This window comes from Tupaia chinensis, unplaced genomic scaffold (assembly GCF_000334495.1).
Source record: "Tupaia chinensis unplaced genomic scaffold, TupChi_1.0 Scaffold000330_1, whole genome shotgun sequence".
NCBI lineage: Eukaryota > Metazoa > Chordata > Mammalia > Scandentia > Tupaiidae > Tupaia > Tupaia belangeri.
In genome coordinates, this window is record NW_006159824.1 from 94,080 (window position 1) to 113,171 (window position 19,092).

Sequence of the window (19,092 nt, forward strand, 5' to 3'; positions counted from 1 at the left end):
TCCGGCGGCTAATCCCTCTTCTGCTCAATGACAAAAACTCTCCTCGGAGACCCTCCCCGGAGCCGAAGGCCACCTCCCAGGCCCTGGCGCCGGGGCGGGGAGAGTTAATTCTAACCTCCCCTCCGCCGATTCCAGGGGCCGGTCGCCGAGAGCGCCTCCCATTGGTCACAGAGCCGGCTCGGCGCTGATTGGCTGCGGCCTCGGTCGTGGTTCTCAGAGGCTCCCCATTGGCACCGCGCTCGAGTGATTGGAGTGTGGCGGCCCGGCCTCGACAGGCTACCCTGGGCAGAGCTGCTGCAGGCTCCGGTAGCCGCCTGGGGACTCTCGTACTTGGCTGGGGTTCCGACTTCCTTCCCGGATCCAGATCTTGCTGTCTCGGGGACCCCACCGGATCTCCTCCCGGATCCTTTTCTCCTGAACCTGCTGGTTCTCTGCTTCCTGCCTCCTTGGCGCCCATCTCCCAGCTCCGCGTTTCCCTCCTCTACTCCCCTGCCCGGTAGCCTGCTGTCCGGAGCATCCCTCCTGCCACTTCCTGGCTTTTGCCCCTCCTTGACCTCAAATCCCTTGACCAGCAGGGCCCTGTCATAACCTCTCTAGACTCTCCTACACCCCTTTTGCTTTCCTCTTTGACAGGTCCTGACTCCCAAATTCCAACTAACCCTTGACCTCCTGACATTTGACCCTGACACTCTTGACCCCAGACCTTCAAATTCCTACCTCCTACAGCCTGGTCCACTGAAACTGACTTTCAGCTCCCCTTTCTGAGGCTCATTTTGACTTTCTTCCTTGGGCCAGTTTCTGCAGCTGCTACCCACTATGGACTTCTTGATGAGTGGCCTGGCAGCCTGTGGAGCCTGTGTGTTCACCAATCCCCTGGAGGTGGTGAAGACCAGGATGCAGTTGCAGGGAGAACTGCAGGCCCCTGGCACCTACCAGCGGCACTACCGAAACGTCTTCCATGCTTTTATCACCATCGGCAAAGTGGACGGCCTGGCTGCCCTGCAGAAAGGCCTGGCCCCTGCCCTCTTATACCAGTTCCTGATGAATGGCATCCGACTGGGCACCTACGGGCTGGCTGAGGCTGGGGGCTACCTGCACACGGCTGAGGGCACCCACAGTCCAGCCCGCAGCGCAGCAGCTGGGGCCCTGGCTGGGGTCATGGGAGCCTACTTGGGGAGCCCCATCTACATGGTAAGAAGGAAGGTCTTGCCTGGAGCCTTCAGGGCAGACCTTTGGTGCAGGGTGGGAGCCTGGTCCTTTATAAGGGGATAGGTGGCAGGGTGCTGTCCCCCTGCAGGCAGGTAAGGGCATCAGGAAAGTGTTGGTAGGTTTTGGGTCTTCTGGCCTGCCAGATCCATACCCATCTAATGAACACAATCAAATGTCTTGAGTAAGACTTTAGAATCAGTCTTTCTGGAACTTAAATCCTGGCTTTGAAAATTATTAGTTGACGGGCTTCAGTTGACACATCTGTAAAATGGGGATAATTGTAGCGCCCTTTTTGTGTGATTATTGAGATGAGTGAGAGAGACAAATTAGATAATACATGTAAAGAAAGAAGTAGTAAAAATTCTGGCACATAGGGACCAGCAGTTGGCATAATGGCTGTGTCACCGGACTCCCATGTAGTGAACCGTTTGAGTCCCGGATCTGGTGGCTTAAACTCACACCGTGTGCGTGTGTGTGTGCCCAAGATCCCAAGAGGAGAATGGAGGAGAAGGGATTGTAGCGTGGCCATCCCCCCTGGGAGGTGATTTCTGTCTGTCTCTCTCTGTCTTTGTGGCAAGCGCATGTGCCTTATAGCAAAAACCTCTCCAAAAAAAAAATTCTGGCACATAGTATTCTTTTATTATTATATTTTTACTACCTGATATTGAGATTGGAGTTGTGCAAGGGAGGATGAACGATTTGAGTAACACAGGTCAGCAAATGTAGGGATGGGGAAGTTCTGGGCATCGTGAAATTTCAATCTCATCACCTGCCCCTTTGACTTATCTGGTATACATGAAGGGTCAGGTGCCTGAGGCCCAGAGAGGGAAAGGGACTAGCTCCAGGTCACACAGCTGCTTATTGCTAGGACCAGGCCCTTCTTAGTGCTCCTAAGAACAAGAGACTGGGAGGCAGTACCTTCTGAAGAACCACAGGTAGGGTGTGAGATTCAGGGACCGTGATTCCTCCTAAGGCAGCAGGACACATGCCCCTGTGGGCCTTGGGGGCAAGAGCAGTTTTTCCCTGAGTCTGATGAGGAGCGTGGTTATATGGTGGCTGGGTATGGGAGCTAACATGAGAGGCTGGAGACCTGGGTCTTGCATAATATGAACAGTCTTAGGAAATATTGCCATTCTCCAAGCTCTTTACCAGCACCCCCTCCTCCTGCCCCAAGGGAAGGAGCATGTGGAGGGGGTAGGGTATTTGCAGTGCTAGGAGATTCATCCCCTGGGACTGGAGCCAAGGGACACAAGAGTCTTTGTTAAAGATCAATGTATTAAGTAGTAATGACAATGATCAGATTTAAAAGACATTCACTGCTGAACACCCCACAGGAAGTGTGAGGGGTCAGGCCCTGGGTGGGAGGATGGCCACTGGGGCATGTGTTGTAATATTCTCTTGTTCCCAGGTGAAGACACACCTCCAGGCACAAGCAGCCTCAGAAATTGCTGTAGGGCACCAGTACAAGCATCAGGTGAGGATCCCAACACTGCTGGAGTCCCTGACCATCCTCTCCCATTTCCCCCCAGTTTTCTGCCTGCACCAGCAGCTCTGCCCTGGCCACAGTTCTGCACAACCCTCATTTCAGCCCCACTCTGCCCCCAGAGTACACTCAGACTCTTTTCAACATGTACCCCAGTTCCTCTCACCTTCCACACCTGTTCCTCCTGTCCTGATGATGTCCTCGCTTCCATTCATCCCATCCCTACTCTGGGGCGGTGTGGGAGGAAACAATGGGGTGGTAGACAACTGAGGGCCCACGTTCTGGCTCTAAGCCCACACTGAACTGGTTGTCTAGACAACAGGTGCCCATTAAAGACCCATCCTTGACATGTTAGAAGGTGGCAGCCTCTGACGTGGGGTGACTGAACCCCACCCCCATGGTCTTCCCCCCACCAGGGCATGTTTCAGGCGTTAACGGAGATTGGCCAGAAACATGGTCTGGTGGGGTTGTGGCGTGGGGCCCTGGGCGGCCTACCCCGAGTCATCATCGGTTCCTCCACCCAGCTGTGCACCTTCTCATCCACCAAGGACCTCATGAGCCAGTGGGAGGTACTGCCCGGGGAAGAGGGTGGGGCCATCCTGGGAATGGGGGCAGGGGAGGCAAAAGGAGAAGGGCCCTCAAGGGGATGATGCTAATATTCAAATATAAGAGAGCAACCAGAGGGCCTGGGGGGGGGGTCAATGATCTTTAGAGGCTACCCACAGTTTTTTCATCACTCCCTCTCTCCCAGAAGGGGCACCTGAGCCCTCAGGGCACCCTGACACACTTATACTTGGTGCAGTGTAAACTCCCTGAGTGACTGACTAGCTGGCTGTAGCCCTAAGTGGGACATGTCCTGTCTCAGGGACTGAATGATTGGCAGAGTTCTTCTGTCCTCCTAGATCTTCCCTCCCCAGAGCTGGAAGGTGGCTCTAGTGGCTGCCATGGTGAGCGGGATTGCCGTGGTCTTGGCCATGACTCCCTTTGACGTGGTCAGCACAAGGCTCTACAACCAACCCACAGATGCCCAGGGGAAGGTAAGACGGTGTCCTGGGGTTGGGCAGGCAGGGAGAGCTGGAGGGTGTGGGGAGAAGATAAGGGATGCAGGTAGGAAGCCTAAAATGCAGCGTGAAGAGGGGAGGACCACAAAGTGGGCTCTGACAAGGTCCTTCCCTGTCTTTTCCCTCCCTCTCCAACATGTTCTCAGGGCCTCATGTACCGGGGATTGCTGGACGCTCTGCTGCAGACAGCTCGGACAGAGGGTTTTTTTGGCATGTACAAGGGTATAGGTGCCTCCTACTTCCGCCTCGGCCCCCACACCATCCTCTCCCTCTTCTTCTGGGACCAGCTGCGCTCACTCTACTACACTTATGCTAAGTAACAGCCACTCCCACATTCCACCAAATCAGCACTCCTTGGACACTTCTGCGTCCACTGCTATGTCCTGGTGACTACCGACCAGGTGACCTGTCATCCATCTGAGGGGGACAGCCAACCCCACTCCCCATCTGCTCTCTCAGGGTTGAATCACTACAAGGGATACTCTCCCTCCCTTCTTTGGGTGTTGCTTTAAACCTTCCCTCCCCATCCCCTTGTACATGTCAGACCCCTCTCTCAGGGCTGGACCAGTCACTCCAAAGTGTATCACCTGCCTCTCTCCACTGCCAGCTTTGGGTCCCTCCTGCTCCCACACACAGCTTTAAATTCTCCACTCCAAGACTAAAGGGAACTAGGGAGGCCCAGGTATCCTATTAGATTAAAAGGCACAGAGATTATATTGATCATAAAGCAAGTTTATTTCTGCAGAGATGTCATTGCTTGTCACAGGGCAGAAATAAGAGGAAACTCTGATATTCGGCCTCTTTGTCCCTAAACAGTACACCATCCCCACTTCCTCACCAGCATCATGCTTCAGCGTCTTTACTGGGGACCAAAAATGTTGGGATCATGTAGGGTCAGACTGGTAACCAGCTGTTCGAAGTCACCGAGGCTCCAGGGTGGCAGTGACAGATTTTCAGGGTCAAGAGATAACCTATTGTTGTCAGGGCTTGGGGGTAGGGAAACAGACGGAGAGAAAACATCACCCAGACCTGTGATTTGGTAGCTCCCACCAGCCAATCTCTCTGCCCAACCCTTCCCAGCCCAACTCATCTGGAGACCCGGGCAAGAGACACCTGCCCAGTCCTTCCTCCTTACGGGGGCTGATTGAAGGTGAGCAGGAGATCAGTCTGGTATTGAGGCAGCCGCAGCAAGGCCTGATGCACTGTCACATCCTTTGCTACCTAAAGGGTCAGAGTCAGTGTATCAGGAGACTTACCTGGAAACAAAACATCGCCCCACCCCTCATCCTTCCAGGACATCCCACACCCTCTGGCCCTCACCTGCTGGTTTTCCTTAGCTACTTGCTGCTTGCCTGAGAGGACCCAGGCTTCTTGACAGCAGCTGCTCAGGGCTAAGTTTTCCAAACCGAGGGGCTGTACAGATTCCACTAGCACAGCCCTAGCCCCCTGCACCCCGCCAACATCCTCAAAGTGGTACCTAGGGTGGAGAAGCAGAGTCAGGAAGGGGTATCTCCTACTAAGTCCCCCGAAAACATCTTTTAAGTCTCATGCTTTCGCTCACTTCCGGCGGTAAGGTAGTACCCTTGGAATTCTCATTGCCCTGATTAACCGTTCAGCCACGGGTCCCGCCCACTTCCTCGTCTCCGGCCCTCCGATTGGTCAGCCGCAGGTCCCTTCCTCACCGCGCAGCCGCTTCGCCCCGCACGTGGGCCTGCAGCTCCAGAAGTTCCACGATTAGGCTCTGGTCGGTCACTGGATGGCAGAAAACTTCTTGATTGTCTGGGACCGGCCGGAGGTCGCTGTAGAGAGGCGAGGCAGACCCTAGTTGACCCTGCTTTTTCACGAAACCCTCCCGGTCGACCTCCGTGGGCGCCAGGGCCTTCTCACCTTACATCAATGGCCCTGGTGGGTAGGATGGCGGAGAAGGCACCCCCGAAGAGTGGATAGTTTCTCGTGGGCTCCATGGGCCTGACACTAAAGTATAGTCATTAGAGAAGTTTATAAGAAACCCCCTTGGGGCTACGTGGCATCACTTCCCTGGGTTTCGCAGCCGTCACTACCACCGCCACCTCCGGTCTTGTTTAGCTCCCGGACCCTTTAAGGTTTGGCCCCGCCCTGTGATCTCGGTGACCAATCAACACCCTTGGGGGCGGGGCCTAGTGGAGGCGTTGCCTGTAATCAAGCTCCTTGAAGGGCGGGGGCCCGACCACCCTGTCAGCCTAGGAGCTCAGATACGGCTTCAGGATTTGTGACGCTCTCCCTGGTCACTAGCCCGCCAGCCAACCTCCTCTCTTCAGAGGAATCGCACCTTCTAAAAAGGTCGCCCGTGACCCTCTTTAGGGGCAGTTGCTCATCTAAGGGACCCACGTTTAGGTGGATCAGGGGAGAATAGTTTCACGGTATTCTGGAGGGAGCTCTTGATGGCAAAATGGGCTGCCAACCAGACAGCTAATTCTCAGATCCGATGCTGGGAATTAGGGAAACAATGGGTACAGGTGAGATTCAAGCCTCATGCCTTCCTGAAAGCGAGACCCAACCTGGGGATTAACGATCTAATCCCCCTCAAATCTTTGCCTTGGAACGCCCCTCCCCAACCCCCTACACACACACACCTGTTCAGAAGCTCGGATTAAACCCTCTGCTGTTTTTCTTTTACAGGTTTTTAGAGGTTCTTAATCTTTATAGCTGTTATATCCTCCTAGCTAATTTCTCCATTCAGTTTTGATCCGCAGCACCTGGCCAAGTGTTTAGAACATAACAGTCCTATTATATAGATTATTGAGTGATTAAATAAACCCCTTAGCACACCTGAAACCCAGGAGACCACTCATGCCCACAGGAGTTTTAGATGTAATCTACTCCCCAGCCAAGAACTTGGCAAGAGGATTATGCTGAGGCCATCCCATGGGGTTCCAAGTGCTGATAACAGCTTTGCACCCTAATAATTTAGTGAAATGGGGCCAAGGGACACATATTTATCGATCCCTTACCTTGCCAGGCTATGTGAAGGGCTGGAGATAACAAAGGCAGTTAGGATACAGCCAATGTACAAGGGACAGTGACGAATGCTTCGAATCTTAAAAGTTGACTCAGAACTCACCAGAGCATACTAAGACTGTTCTAGCCAGAGGAAGATCAGGAGCAGAGCTGAATGTGAGAAGTCATGCTTTGTGGGGATGCAAGAACAGTCTTACCAGTTTGGTGAGGTAGGGAGAGGTGGCAGGGAGCTATGAACTTACCATGTTTGTAGGATTTTTGTAAAGCATACTAAGGAGTTTGAACTTCTTATTTTATTTTATTTTTTTAGAGGTTTTTGCTAGAGGGCACGTGTGCTTGCCAGAAAAACAGAGATAGACAGAAAGTGAGAAATCATCCCCCAATGGGAACCAGCAGTTAGCGTAATGGCTATGTTGCTGGACTCCCACGTAGTCGACAGCGGTTCGTGTCCCGGACCCGGTGGCTTAAAACTCACGCCAGGCGCGTGTGCGTGCGTGCCCAAGATCCCGAGAGGAGAATGGAGGAGAAGGGATTGCGGCGTGACCATCCCCCGTGGGGGGTGATTTCTCGCTTTCTGTCTCTATGTCTCTCTCTGTCTGTCTGCGGAGCCCACGCGCCCTACAGTGAAAATCTCTCCAAAAAAAAAAAAGAAAAAAGAAATCATCCCCCAATGGGGATGGCCACATCGCAATCCCTTTTCCTCTCAGGATCTTGGGCACGCATGCACACGCGTCTGGCATGAGTTTAAGCCACCGGGTTCAGGACTCGAATCGTGGTCGACTATATGGGAGTCCAGTAACATAGCCATTACGCCAACTGCTGGTCCCAGATTCTTTATTTTATCTTTTTAGAGATTTATGCTATAGGACGTGTGTGCTTGCTGGAGAGACAGAGACAGAAAGTGAAAAATCATCCCCCCAGGGGATGGCCATGCCACAGTCCCCCATTTTCCTCAAGATTTTGGGTACCCACATGCACACAGCTAACATGAGTTTCAAGCCACCAGGTTCAGGACTCAAACCATGATCAGCCATGTGGGAGTCCAGTGCCTTAACCACTATGCTACTTGCTGGCTCCTTGAACTCATTTCTTACTGCAGTCAGACTTCTCTTTGAGCCTCATTTCCTCATCTCCAAAATGCTGTTAGGATTAAATGAGACATGGATGTAGTTGAATCTGAATCTGTTTCTGGGCAAAGAGAGTGGACTAGGCTGCTCGAAGAGGAATTCTAGACAGGAAGCAGTGTTGTAGACCCCAGAGCGGGAGAAACCAGGTTACAGGGACTTCCCCTATGCTCTCAGGTGGGCAGTAGCAGACCACTCTGTCCCTCCATCCCCATTTCTCCCAGCCAGCTGCCATCCATCCTCCCCTCCAGGGGCAATACCAGCTGTGGCTGCTTGGTGAGCAGTCAAGCAGAGAGAGTCCTTGGAAAGGGACCCACAATGACATAGCAATGAACAGGGTGCTGGTGCTGGGTACAAAGGGTGGGGACCTTTTCATGGGCCAGGAGGAGGTCATACTAGGGAGACTAATTCTCTTTTTCCCAACCTCATTTTGGGTCTCTGGCATGTCCATATCATGCAGCAAGCCCTGCTCAGCTGGGACTCCTGGTTCTCTAGAATGCTGTGAGCTCTGAGGCAGGGGTTAGATGAGCCCTGCCAGGTGGTAGAAGGAAGTGGCAGGGGTGTGGGCCAGACTCCCCTGGAAGGTCTTTCCTGTCATCTGTTTCTATGTCCCTGTCACTTCTGCTGCCCTCCCAACATCTGTCCCTACAACACACACACAATGCAATGCGTGCTTGCAATGCAAGCTCCCTGAGAAGTAGGATCTAACTGGTTAAATTAGTTCATTACTTCCCTTCAGTCTGAGAGTACCTACTTGGCAAGGCTTGCCTGGCCACTTCCCAGGCCACTGGTCAGACTGTGGCTAGGTTAATGGGTATCAGAACAAATCTCAGGAGGCCTAGATGGCTGGCAGCCACTTTTCTCAGGAGGGCGTGAGGTACATCCAGCTCTCAGCTCACTGGTTGAAGTAGGCCTGCAACTGGTTGATTTGGTACCAGGGGACATTTCCGTCCCCTTATCCAGTGTCCTGGATGCAGCTGTTTGGGAACGAGTGCCCCAGAACCCCTCGGAGGACACCAAGAAATGGACCCGAGAAATATTCAACATCCCAAATCAAGCATCCCTTTGCGAAGAGTTAGGACAATATGAATTTCTATTAAGCAGGGTTTTGTTTTGTTTTGTTTTAAAACTTTTCTACCATGGAGCCCTTTGGACCTTTACCAAATAATGTTTCTAAATTCATAAAATAATATGGATCCAGTTGTGGTAAGGACACCATCACACAATTCTGGAGCCATGGGGATTGGGGCAGGGTTAGAGTCCTGGATCGACCTGAACATCCTCCGATATCCCTAGAAGCCTGGCTGGCTGGAATGATGGAGGGTATTCAAGGCATGGCAAGACCCTGTCAGCAGTCTCTATCTCTCTCTCCCCCATCTCTCTCATCAAATAAATAAATAAACTCTCTGTGTTTATATATGTGTGTGTATATATACATACATATCTATATCTACCTACCTATCTCTCTCTCTCTCTATATATATATATGACTGAAGAGAAAGAAGACTAATGTAAAAACCAGGATCAAAACCCAGGGGCCAGCAAGTGGCGTGGTGATTAAAGGGGCTAGATTCCCACATGACTGACCGTGGTTCGAGTCTGGGACCTGGTGGCTTGCTTTCTCACTTTCCCTTTCTCTCTCTCTGGCCAAATTAAAAATAATAACAAATAGACTTAAATAAATAAACAGGGGCCAGCAGGTGGTGCAGTGGTTAAGGGTGCTGGACTCCCACTTGGCCGACTGCAGTTTGAGTCCTGGACCTGGTGGCTTTCTTCCTCTCTTTCTCTCTCTCTCTGTCCCTTTCTGGTCAAATTAAAATAAATAAAGTTAAATAAAATAATTCTTTAAAAAGTTTAAATAATTTTAATGCCTTTTTTAATCACATTAGAATTCTAGCAGCAGGTCTAGTAGTTATAATGTTTAGTGATGCACATAAATCATAATTCAAAAGACCCATAACGCTGACACAAGAGTATCAGTAATTGCACCGTGAAAAAGTCATAGGTACTGCTAATGTTGCCGTGGTTTGTTATCTATAACAGTTTTGGAAGGAGATGCTAAATTTTGGTTTAAGAGGCTATTGAGGGGGAACCAGCAGTTAGCATAATGGCTATGTCACTGGACTCCCACGTAGTCGACCGTGGTTCGCGTCCCGGACCTGGTGACTTAAAACTCACGCCGGGCGTGTGTGTGTGCGTGCCCAAGATCCCAAGAGGAGAATGGAGGAGAAGGGATTGCGGTGTGGCCATCCCCCCGGGGGGTGATTTCTCGCTTTCTGTCTCTCTCTCTCTGGTGAGCACATGCACCCTATAGCGAAAAACCCTCTCCAAAAAAATTTAATAAGGTGGATTTTTTTTTTTCCATAAAGATTCATTAACTGGAGGTTAAGAAACCCAACTATGGGGCTGGCTGTGTGGTGCAGTGGTAATGTGCTGCTCAAGAGATGCCAGGTCCCAGGTCAGCAGGTAGTATGCAGGTTAAGGCAGCTGGATCCTACTGACTGCAGTCTGAGTCCTGGACCTGGTGGCTTGAAAATCATACCAGGTTGGAACCAGCAGATGGCGTAATGGCTATGTAGCTGAACTTCCATGTAGTCAAGCACGGTTTGAGTCCCAGACCCAGTGGTTTAAATTCACGCTGGGCGGGTGTGTGTGTGTGCCCAAGATCCCTGGAGGAGAAGGGATTGTGGCATGGCCACCATTCCTGGTGAGTGATTTCTCACTTTTCCTCTCTCTGTCTCTCTCTCCCTCTGGTGAGAACATGCACCCTATAGCAAAAACTAAAAAAAAAAAAAAATAGGCCAGGTCCCACCACGGCATCTGTGGTTTGAATCCCTAGCTTGCATGGTCTTAAACATGCCAGGCATAGGTACACAATTTTCTTCTCATATTCTAACTACTAGGTACTTTTTTTTTTTTTTGAGAGGTTTTTGCTATAAGGCATGTGTGCTCGCCAGAGAGACAGAGAGATAGAAGGCGAGAAATAACCCCCGGGGGGGTGGGCACGCCGCAATCCCTTCCCCTCCATTCTCCTCTCAGGATTCCGGGCACACACGCACATGCACCCGGCATGAGTTTAAGCCACTGGGTCTGGGATTCGAACTGTGGCCGACTACATGGGAGTTCAGCGACATAGCCATTTTGCTAATTGCTGGTCCCCACATGGCATATTTTTAAACTGCGGTCCAGGACTTGAACTACGTGGTCAGCCATGTGGGATCCAGTCACCTTAACCACCATGTCACCTGGCTGGTCCTATTTTCGCCTTTAGAGTCCATTGAGTTGCTCAGAGCCTCACAAGTATTGAGTGCTTAATACTCTCACATAAGAGACAAGAAGTTATTTATGGGTTAAGGCTAGTTAAGACATGAACATTGTACAATAAAGAACTTGACTGTCCTTTGTCCCTGATTCTTGGAAGGGAACTCTAAATCTCTCTCTCTTAAAAAAAAAAAAAAAAGAAAGAGTTCTTGGTTATTTACAATAGCCCCTAGATAGCCCATGTTGAGGGGATGAATCAGAAGGAGGGTAGGCCCCACCAGAAAGACCAACCATGTGATTAGAGATTTGGAGCTCCAATCAATTCAATAAAACACCAATATCTGGATACTCGAGTTCTGCGGCACTTTTTAGTTGGTGAACACAGTGATGTGCCAGAGGGTGCCACACCCTGACTCCCTGGGGAAAGGACATGGAAGCTCCTATTCTGGGATCTGTCTCAAACTTCGTTGTGTATATCCTTTATAATAAAATTGTAATCATAAGTATAGTGCTTCCCTGATAATGAATTATCAGGGGTCATGAGAACCCCCCAAGCATATAGCCAGTCAGTCCAAGTACAGGTGACCTTTATTATTATTATAATAAAGGGACCCCGGAGATTTGTGGCTGGTGTTTGAAATGAGGGTAGCCTTGTGGGAGACTTAGCCTTTAACTTGTAGGATCTGACACTGCAGCTGGTTAGTGCCAGAATTATATTATGTATGGCACGATGAGGGGCTGCACTAAGCTGGCACAGGCGAGGACAGGAAGAGATGACGCCAGAACAAGGAATAAACAAGGGAACAATTATATGGGTGGTCCATAAGGCGTAGAGAAAAACATGAAGAGCCAGTTGAAAGATAGAGGGCTGGCCAAGATCAGAGACACCAATGACAGAAATAGGGAGTTGGTGTAGTGCTAACATCTGTCCCTTCCCACATGGGAAGGTTCCTGATTCGCCAGGAGACTTCTTCCCCACATCCACTTCCTGGTGAATGTACCTCTTTGTGTCTCGAATCCTTCCATTCCTTTCTCCACTGCCACCATTCTAGTCCAGCAGTAGTTCTGCCTGGAAACGACACACCCTTCTCATTGGTCTGCCCACATCCTGTCTGCCTTCCTGTGGCTAGCATGATCTCTCAAAAACACCGATCCGTTCGTGTGTATCCTGTATGTAAGTCTCCTCAGATGGTTCCCTATTGCTCTTAGGATAAAGTCCAGGTTCCTTAATATGTTTTTTGGGGGGTCTTTGACTTTGCCTGTCCTGTTTTCCATTTGTACTTAATATTCAAGAGAGATGACTCATCTTTGTTCAGTTCCTCAGCTCACCATGGCTCTTGCCCCCGAGGCTTTGTAAATACAGTACTGACCTTCCTTGAAAGCCACCATCCTCCGTGTATCATCCTTCAGGTCTCAGGTCACTCTAGGAGTCCTTCTCTGTTCCCAAAAAGTTTGGGTCACATCTGCTCTCATCTCCCACAGTACCGTGTGCTTCCCCAAAAAAGTACTTGATTGACATCAGGGAGCCTTTGGCAATCTTGTTACCTGACAGACCTGCTGGGACTGTTCATAGCGCTTTGTTCCATTCCATAGCTGCAGCCCTCTCCTCTAGCCTGAGAGGCAGATGGAGATCCAGGAACTCCTTCCTGCCTGAGGATGGCCCAATGCTGCAGGCATTCCAAAAGGCTGTTTAAATGGAAAGGTTTCCTGAAGCCAGAGACTAGACACCAAACCCTGGGCATTCCCCGGGTCTCCACCATGTGGCCGTTTGCTGCCCCCAAGTGTCCAGTAACGGTTTTCTTTGGTTCTCTCAAAGGGTCTTGAATACTCAGCCGGAGCTAGGGAAATTTGACCAGCTGTTCCCTGGGACTCCCGTGGTCAACTGCTAGCTATCCATGGTTCGAGTCCCAGACCTGGAGGCTTCCTTTGTCTCTGGGGAACATGGTGTGACCAGACCTCATGGAGGGTGCTCATGTCTCTCTTTCTCATTGCGCACACACACTTTATCATGAATAAAGGAAGAAAAATCATCACAACCTGATACCATGCTATAACTCTCTATACAACTACTAGAATGGCTAAAAGGATAATATCAAATGCCAAAGAGGATCTGGTGCAACTGGGTATCTCATACACTGTTAGTGGCAATGAAAAGTGATACTGTCACTTTGGAAAGGACATTAGCAGGTTCTTAAAAAGTTAAACATACACTTACCATACAACCCAGCAAAACCAACTAGTTATTGACCCAAGTGAAGTGAAAACATGTTCACACAAAAACCTCTGTGTGATGAGGCTGGCAAGTGGCGTGGTGGTTAAGGGTGCTGGACTCCCACATTGTCAACCACAGTTCGAGTCCCAGACATGGTGACTTGCTTTCTCTCTCTCTCTCTCTGTCTCTCTGGTTAAATTTAAATAACTAACTAAATAAATAAATAAAGTTAAATAAAAAATAATTCTTAAAAAAAATCTCTCTTTAGGGGACCATCAGTTAGCGTAATGGCTATGTCGCTGGACTCCCACATAGTCGACCACGGTGTGTGCGTGCGTGCCCAAGATCCCGAGAGGAGAATGGGGGAGAAGGAACTGCAGCGTGGCCATCCCCCTGGGGGGTGATTTCTCGCTTTTTATCTCTCTGTCTCTGTCTGTTTGGTGAGCGCACACGCCCTATAGCAAAAACCTCTCAAAAAAAAAATCCTTTTTTAGGGGACCAGCAGTTAGCGTAATGGCTATGTTGCTGGACTCCCCATGTAGTCGACCGTGGTTCACGTCCCAGACCCAGTGGCTTAAAACACACTGGGCGCGTGTGCGTGCATGCCCAAGATCCTGAGAGAATGGAGGAGAAGGGATTGAGGCATGGCCATCCCCACTGGGGGGTGATTTCTCACTTTCTGTCTGGCTGGCGAGCACATGCATCTTATGGCAAAAACCTCTTTAAAAATAATCTTTTTTAAAAAATGACTTTATGGGAACCAGCAGTTAGCGTAATGGCTATGTCGCTGGACTCCCACGTAGTCGATCGCGGTTCGTGTCCCGGACCCGGTGGCTAAAAACTCACGCCGGGCGCGTGTGCGTGCATGCCCAAAATCCCGAGAGGAGAATGGAGGAGAAGGGATTGCGGCGTGACCATCCCCCCTGGGGGGTGATTTCTCGCTTTCTGTCTCTATGTCTCTCTCTGTCTGTCTGGCAAGCACACGCGCCCTACAGTGAAAATCTCTCCAAAAAAAAAAAAGACTTTATTTAGCTTTCTTTATTTAATTTGACCAGGAAGGGACAGAGAAAGAGAGAAAGCAAGGTGCCCAAGCCAGGGCTCAAACTGTGATAAGCTGTGTGGGAGTCTACCAGTCTTACCACCGTGCCACCTACTGGGTCCCTTTTTTAGAGACTATTTTTTTGCTATAGGAGACATAGAGAAAGTGAGAAATTACCCCCAGGAGAATGACCACACTGCAATTCTCTCTTCCATTCTCCTCTCGGGATTTTGGGCACACAAACACATGCGTCCAATATGAGTTTCAAGCCACGGGGTCTGGGATTCTGTGGGACTTAAGACAGGCAGATCCCACATGGCCAACCACACAATTCATGTCTCAGACCTGGTAGTTTGGAAACACACGGCGCATGTGCACATGTGCCCAAAATTCCAAAAAGGAAAGACAGAGGAGGGATTGTGGCATGACCATCTGCCATGGGGAAAGCTTTCTCCTCTCTCTGGTGAGCGCACGTGCTCTCTAGCGGTGTGTGTGTGTGTGTGTGTGTGTGTGTGTGTGTGTATCATTTATTTGAAAGACAACAGAGTCCCAATGCTGTGATCCACACACAGCCTCAACTCATGAGCATGTGTGTCCAGGATACTCAGGGAGGTCTATGGGTGTGAACCTTCCCATGAGTTAGCCTAGAACACAGCATTTTACTGTTGTGCCACTGTTAGCTCAGAGGTTTTGTTTTCAGACCTTAGGTATGCAAAACTCAGGTAGTCATACCCCTCAGTTTGCGGTACATTATCATCGAAGGTCCCCTTGAGCGTTCTCTTACTACTTTCTATCTCTCGTTCTCATTGTTTCCCCCTCAGGTGAGAAATGGTAGATCTGAGATCTGATCTGTTCTCTTTACTCAGAGAAGCTAATGGGTTGGGATTTTGCCAAATGGGTATGATAAAGACATTAGGTCAACTTAAAGGGCATTGGAAAGGCATCGGAAGTTGGACAAGGAGGGGAGAAAGGAGAGAGGGATTGGGGGAGAAGTAATTATTGTACCGAAGTCCTGATGACTGAAATCTCAGTACTGCAAGTAAAGAAGCAAGAGAGAAGGTAAGGGGACAGCAGGTAGCATGGTAGGTAAGGTGCTGGACTCCCACGTGGCTGCCTACGGTTTGAGTCCAGGACTTGACAGCTTGCTTTCTCACTTTCTCTCTTTCTGTCTCTCTCTGGTGAGTGACCTACAGAAAATTTAAAATAGTAATAAAGAAAATTAAATAAATAACTCTTTTAAAAAATTGAAGGTTATGGTCAGAGGTAGAGGTATGATGCCTGAAGAAATGAGAGTGGAGCAGATCTGGATGATGACAAAATCCAAGGTGAAGTGGTTGGCTGAGGTGAAATGGAAATCATTGGAGAAAAGTCCAGGGTGTCGGTCGCTGGCATGGATCCAGGACGACAGAAGGAAGCTAAGTGAACAAGACTGAGAGTCAGGAACAGCAGGAACTTAACAGAAGACAAAGGGGGTGAGGGTGATATAGTAGAATTGCATGGGCCTAAAACAGGCACACTTTTCTTTGAAGGGGGTGAAGAACAGTTTGGAAGTGGCCCAGGGAGGACTCCAACTCCCCAGCTTGAGGAAGTGAGGCAGATGAGACTTGAGAATAAAGCCACTGTTGGGACCAGCAGTTAGCGTAATGGCTATGTCGCTGGACTCCCACGTAGTCGACCGCGGTTCGCATTGGTGGCTTAAACTCACGCCAGGCGCCTGTGTGTGTGTGCCCAGGATCCCAAGAGGAGAATGGAGGAGAAGGGATCGCGGCGTGGCCAACCCCCCTGGGGGGGGTGATTTCTCGCTTTCTATCTCTCTGTCTCTGTCTGTCTGGCGAGCGCTGGCGCCCTATAGCAAAAACCTCTCAAAAAAAAGAATAAAGCCACTGCTCAGAGGGGCTGCAGAAGTGGTTTTCAGATAGCTGCTATTCTATAAGGAGGCTCTGCGAGCTGGCCTGAGGGCTGCTAGAGCCCTGGGGAGGGATGGCAAGGAAGATAGGTGGGTCAGGGGCCAGCTAGGACAGGGTGATGTGGCTACTGAATAAAAACAGGGATGAGATGCAGAGTGGACTTGGTTTTGGTAGGGTCTAAGGGCGGGTCTTGCTTGACCAGAGTGATCAAACCAGAAACTGCCCCACCTCCAAAAATGTACGAGTTCACCTGTCATAGATAACCAGCAGATTACTTCTTCCTTTTGTATCAGCCACTTAGTAAACCTGACACCTAAGCCCTGACATCAGTCTAAAAGTGTATTCTTGAGATTTAAGGGGGGGGGGAGAGAACTAGTTTTGTGTTTATATTATTTGTATGTGTACAGATATAAAAAAAGTAGACACACATTTATTTTAGATTTTTTGCCATAGGGTATATGCACTCACAAGCGAGATGCAAAGAAGGGAGAAACTACCCCCTGGGGTGGAGGAGTGGCCACACCACAATCCCGCCTCAGGATTTTAGGCACGCATACACATGCATGCCTTGTGTGTTTTTCAAGCCACCAGGTCCAGAACTAGAACTGCGAGTTGACCATGTGGGATCCAGCACCTTAACCACACCAGCTGCTGGCCATATATGTGTGGGGGTGTGTATAAATCTTCCTAGCATCAGGAGGGAATGTCATGCTCAAATACCAAATACGATCCTTGCTATGGGCTGGCTCCATGGCACTGTGGTTTGAAGCCCTGGCCCAGTCAACCTTGCCAGGCACATTGAGTACCGATGATCCAATGGGATGGAGGGAAGCAAGAAGGGTATGGTGGAGTGGCCACTCCCCAGACCCTGTGGGGGAGTTGCTTCTCTCTCACATGTGTATACATACATTTTAGCATGAATTAAACAACCAAAAAAGATCCTTACTAGTCCCACACTCCTCAAGGCAGGTCACTCTGAAAGGCAATGAGAAAACGATCTGGACATTTTTCTCCATAATCACAGCCAATATTGCCTCATTATCAATTTCTTAGAATCACCATTCCCTGTTTAAAAGCACAAGTTTTTGGCCTCCCTCCTCCTACTCCAGACCCTGAAGCCCTCAGGAATTTGAGATTCGAGTCTCCATTTTCAGGCAAACTCTTTTAATAAAGACGCTGGACATTTTCAGGGAGCCAAATAAGTTGTACAAAAGGAGTCTTAAGGAAGTGACCTCTACACACATCCATGAGAGGATATGAAGGAGAAAAAACAATGGATGACTCAAGACAACTGTCAGCAAGAAATCTCGGTAACACTGCTTCTTGGTTATGTGACTAAAGGACAGTGGAAGGCAGGTGTCCCAAGTATGACAACAATGTCCTCAAAGCTGTCCCTCACAAGCTGTGTGACCCTATCCCTTCTCCTTAGTTCTCCTCTTGGGATCTTGGGCATGCACACACACGTACCCAGCGTGAGTTTAAGCCACCAGGTCTGGGACTCGAACAGCGGTCGACTACATGGGAGTCCTGTGACATAGTCATTATGCCAACTGCTAGTCCCAAGAATTAATTAATTTTGATACATATAAAATGCCTAGCACCTGCTTAGCTAGAGGTAAATGCTACCTATAGCTAGTTTAGATTCTATTACACCATCAACTTCCTGGGGCAGTAATAGTACTCAAATAGCTAGTCAAGGAACATCAATGGAATGAAGGAAGAAGTAGTACTCCAATATATTAAGGGTTACTCTAGGGATGACGGTGCTAACCACTTCTGTCAGAAAGGGAGCTGCTAAATTAGAAGCAAATAATCAGGAATACTGAGTTCAGAGGCCAGCACCAGGCCAGCCCAGAGACAGCCAAGGAAACTCCTGCAAGCAGGAACTCCTTACATTTAGCACAACACAGCATTTAATGGAATCCAGAAAGCTCCTGCTATTCCTCAGATGAGAACAGTGAGGAGGAAAGGGCTGACCTGCGTGCTTTCATGTGTCCCACCCATCCCCTAAACCTCAGTGATGAGAAGAGAGGCCTACAACATCCCTGAGAGCCCAGATAAGGGAAATGAGGATAAGTGGTCACTAAATGAGGTTGGTCAATGGAACCCCCTCTCCACAGCCTGCACCCTACCTTTCTACTGTGGGCTCTTGTCTCTGAAGCACATGCTGCTTTCTGGGCCTGGAGAAAGGCAGTCCATGTTAGAGCAGAAGGGTACACAGACCCAGCAACATGAGGCAAAAGCGGGCAGGTGACCGAATCATCTGAGTTTCTGTTTGTCTGTTTTCTGTGGCATTTTGCTCTTTAAAAGTTCCAAGATACTTCTGGAAATAATATTGGGTGCTCCTGAAGATGATTGGGGAGAGGGTGGCAGACATTCAGACAAACTATAGGCCAGGTGAGCCTCCCTGGCCCCCTCAGCAGCCTCCTTCCCGGATCCAGTTTCGGGCATTGATGAAGAGCTGCAGCCAGGGTGAGGTGGTCAGAGTGTCAAATGGTGGGGGCCGCCAAGCCCACTGCCAAGGCCTCACGGCCCGCTCAGGGTGAGGCATGAGAGCCAGGTGGCGACCATCATGGGAGCAGACACCAGCCACGCCCCCTGGTGACCCATTGGGATTTAGCGGGTACTGTTCTGTGGGGTTTCCATCATCATCTGCCCAGTGTAGCGGAGCCAAGCCCTTGGCCTCAATCTGGGCTTGGAGTTCAGGAGAAGAAAATGCCATGTAACCTGGGAGGGAAGGAGAAGGGACATGAAAGCCAGACTCCTATTGCTCTCAACCCACTCCCCACTTTCTGACCC

At 49.9% G+C, this 19,092-nt stretch overlaps 3 protein-coding genes across 5 annotated transcripts in view; 1 reads left to right on the forward strand and 2 right to left on the reverse strand.

Annotated features, from left to right (window-relative positions):
• Window positions 1-240: 240 nt before the first annotated feature.
• Window positions 241-4,550, forward strand: SLC25A35 (solute carrier family 25 member 35). 2 transcript variants are annotated; one of them, XM_006151743.3, is made up of 6 exons: window positions 250-306; window positions 796-1,191; window positions 2,618-2,683; window positions 3,109-3,261; window positions 3,595-3,729; window positions 3,900-4,550. In XM_006151743.3, the coding sequence occupies exons 2-6, from the start codon at window positions 817-819 to the stop codon at window positions 4,071-4,073; spliced, it is 903 nt and encodes a 300-aa protein (XP_006151805.1). In that variant the 5' UTR covers window positions 250-306; window positions 796-816; the 3' UTR covers window positions 4,074-4,550. The 2 variants fall into 2 exon arrangements, with proteins under 2 accessions (XP_006151806.1, XP_006151805.1); XM_006151744.3 differs by lacking the exon at window positions 3,109-3,261 and having other exon boundaries at window positions 241-1,191.
• RANGRF (RAN guanine nucleotide release factor) lies at window positions 4,470-5,882 on the reverse strand. 2 transcript variants are annotated; one of them, XM_006151742.3, is made up of 5 exons: window positions 5,641-5,882; window positions 5,436-5,552; window positions 5,074-5,230; window positions 4,889-4,974; window positions 4,470-4,724 (listed from the first exon to the last, which is right to left on the reverse strand). In XM_006151742.3, the coding sequence occupies exons 1-5, from the start codon at window positions 5,715-5,717 to the stop codon at window positions 4,613-4,615; spliced, it is 549 nt and encodes a 182-aa protein (XP_006151804.1). In that variant the 5' UTR covers window positions 5,718-5,882; the 3' UTR covers window positions 4,470-4,612. The 2 variants fall into 2 exon arrangements, with proteins under 2 accessions (XP_006151804.1, XP_006151803.1); XM_006151741.3 differs by having other exon boundaries at window positions 4,470-4,739; window positions 5,641-5,878.
• An 11,029-nt stretch (window positions 5,883-16,911) lies between these two features.
• PFAS (phosphoribosylformylglycinamidine synthase) overlaps window positions 16,912-19,092 on the reverse strand; it is a 22,489-nt gene continuing 20,308 nt past the window's right edge. The window contains exon 27 of the mRNA XM_006151745.3: window positions 16,912-19,020. Within this exon, the coding sequence (XP_006151807.1) occupies window positions 18,710-19,020 (311 nt within the window). The 3' untranslated portion in view covers window positions 16,912-18,709. The remainder of the gene's footprint in view (window positions 19,021-19,092) is intronic.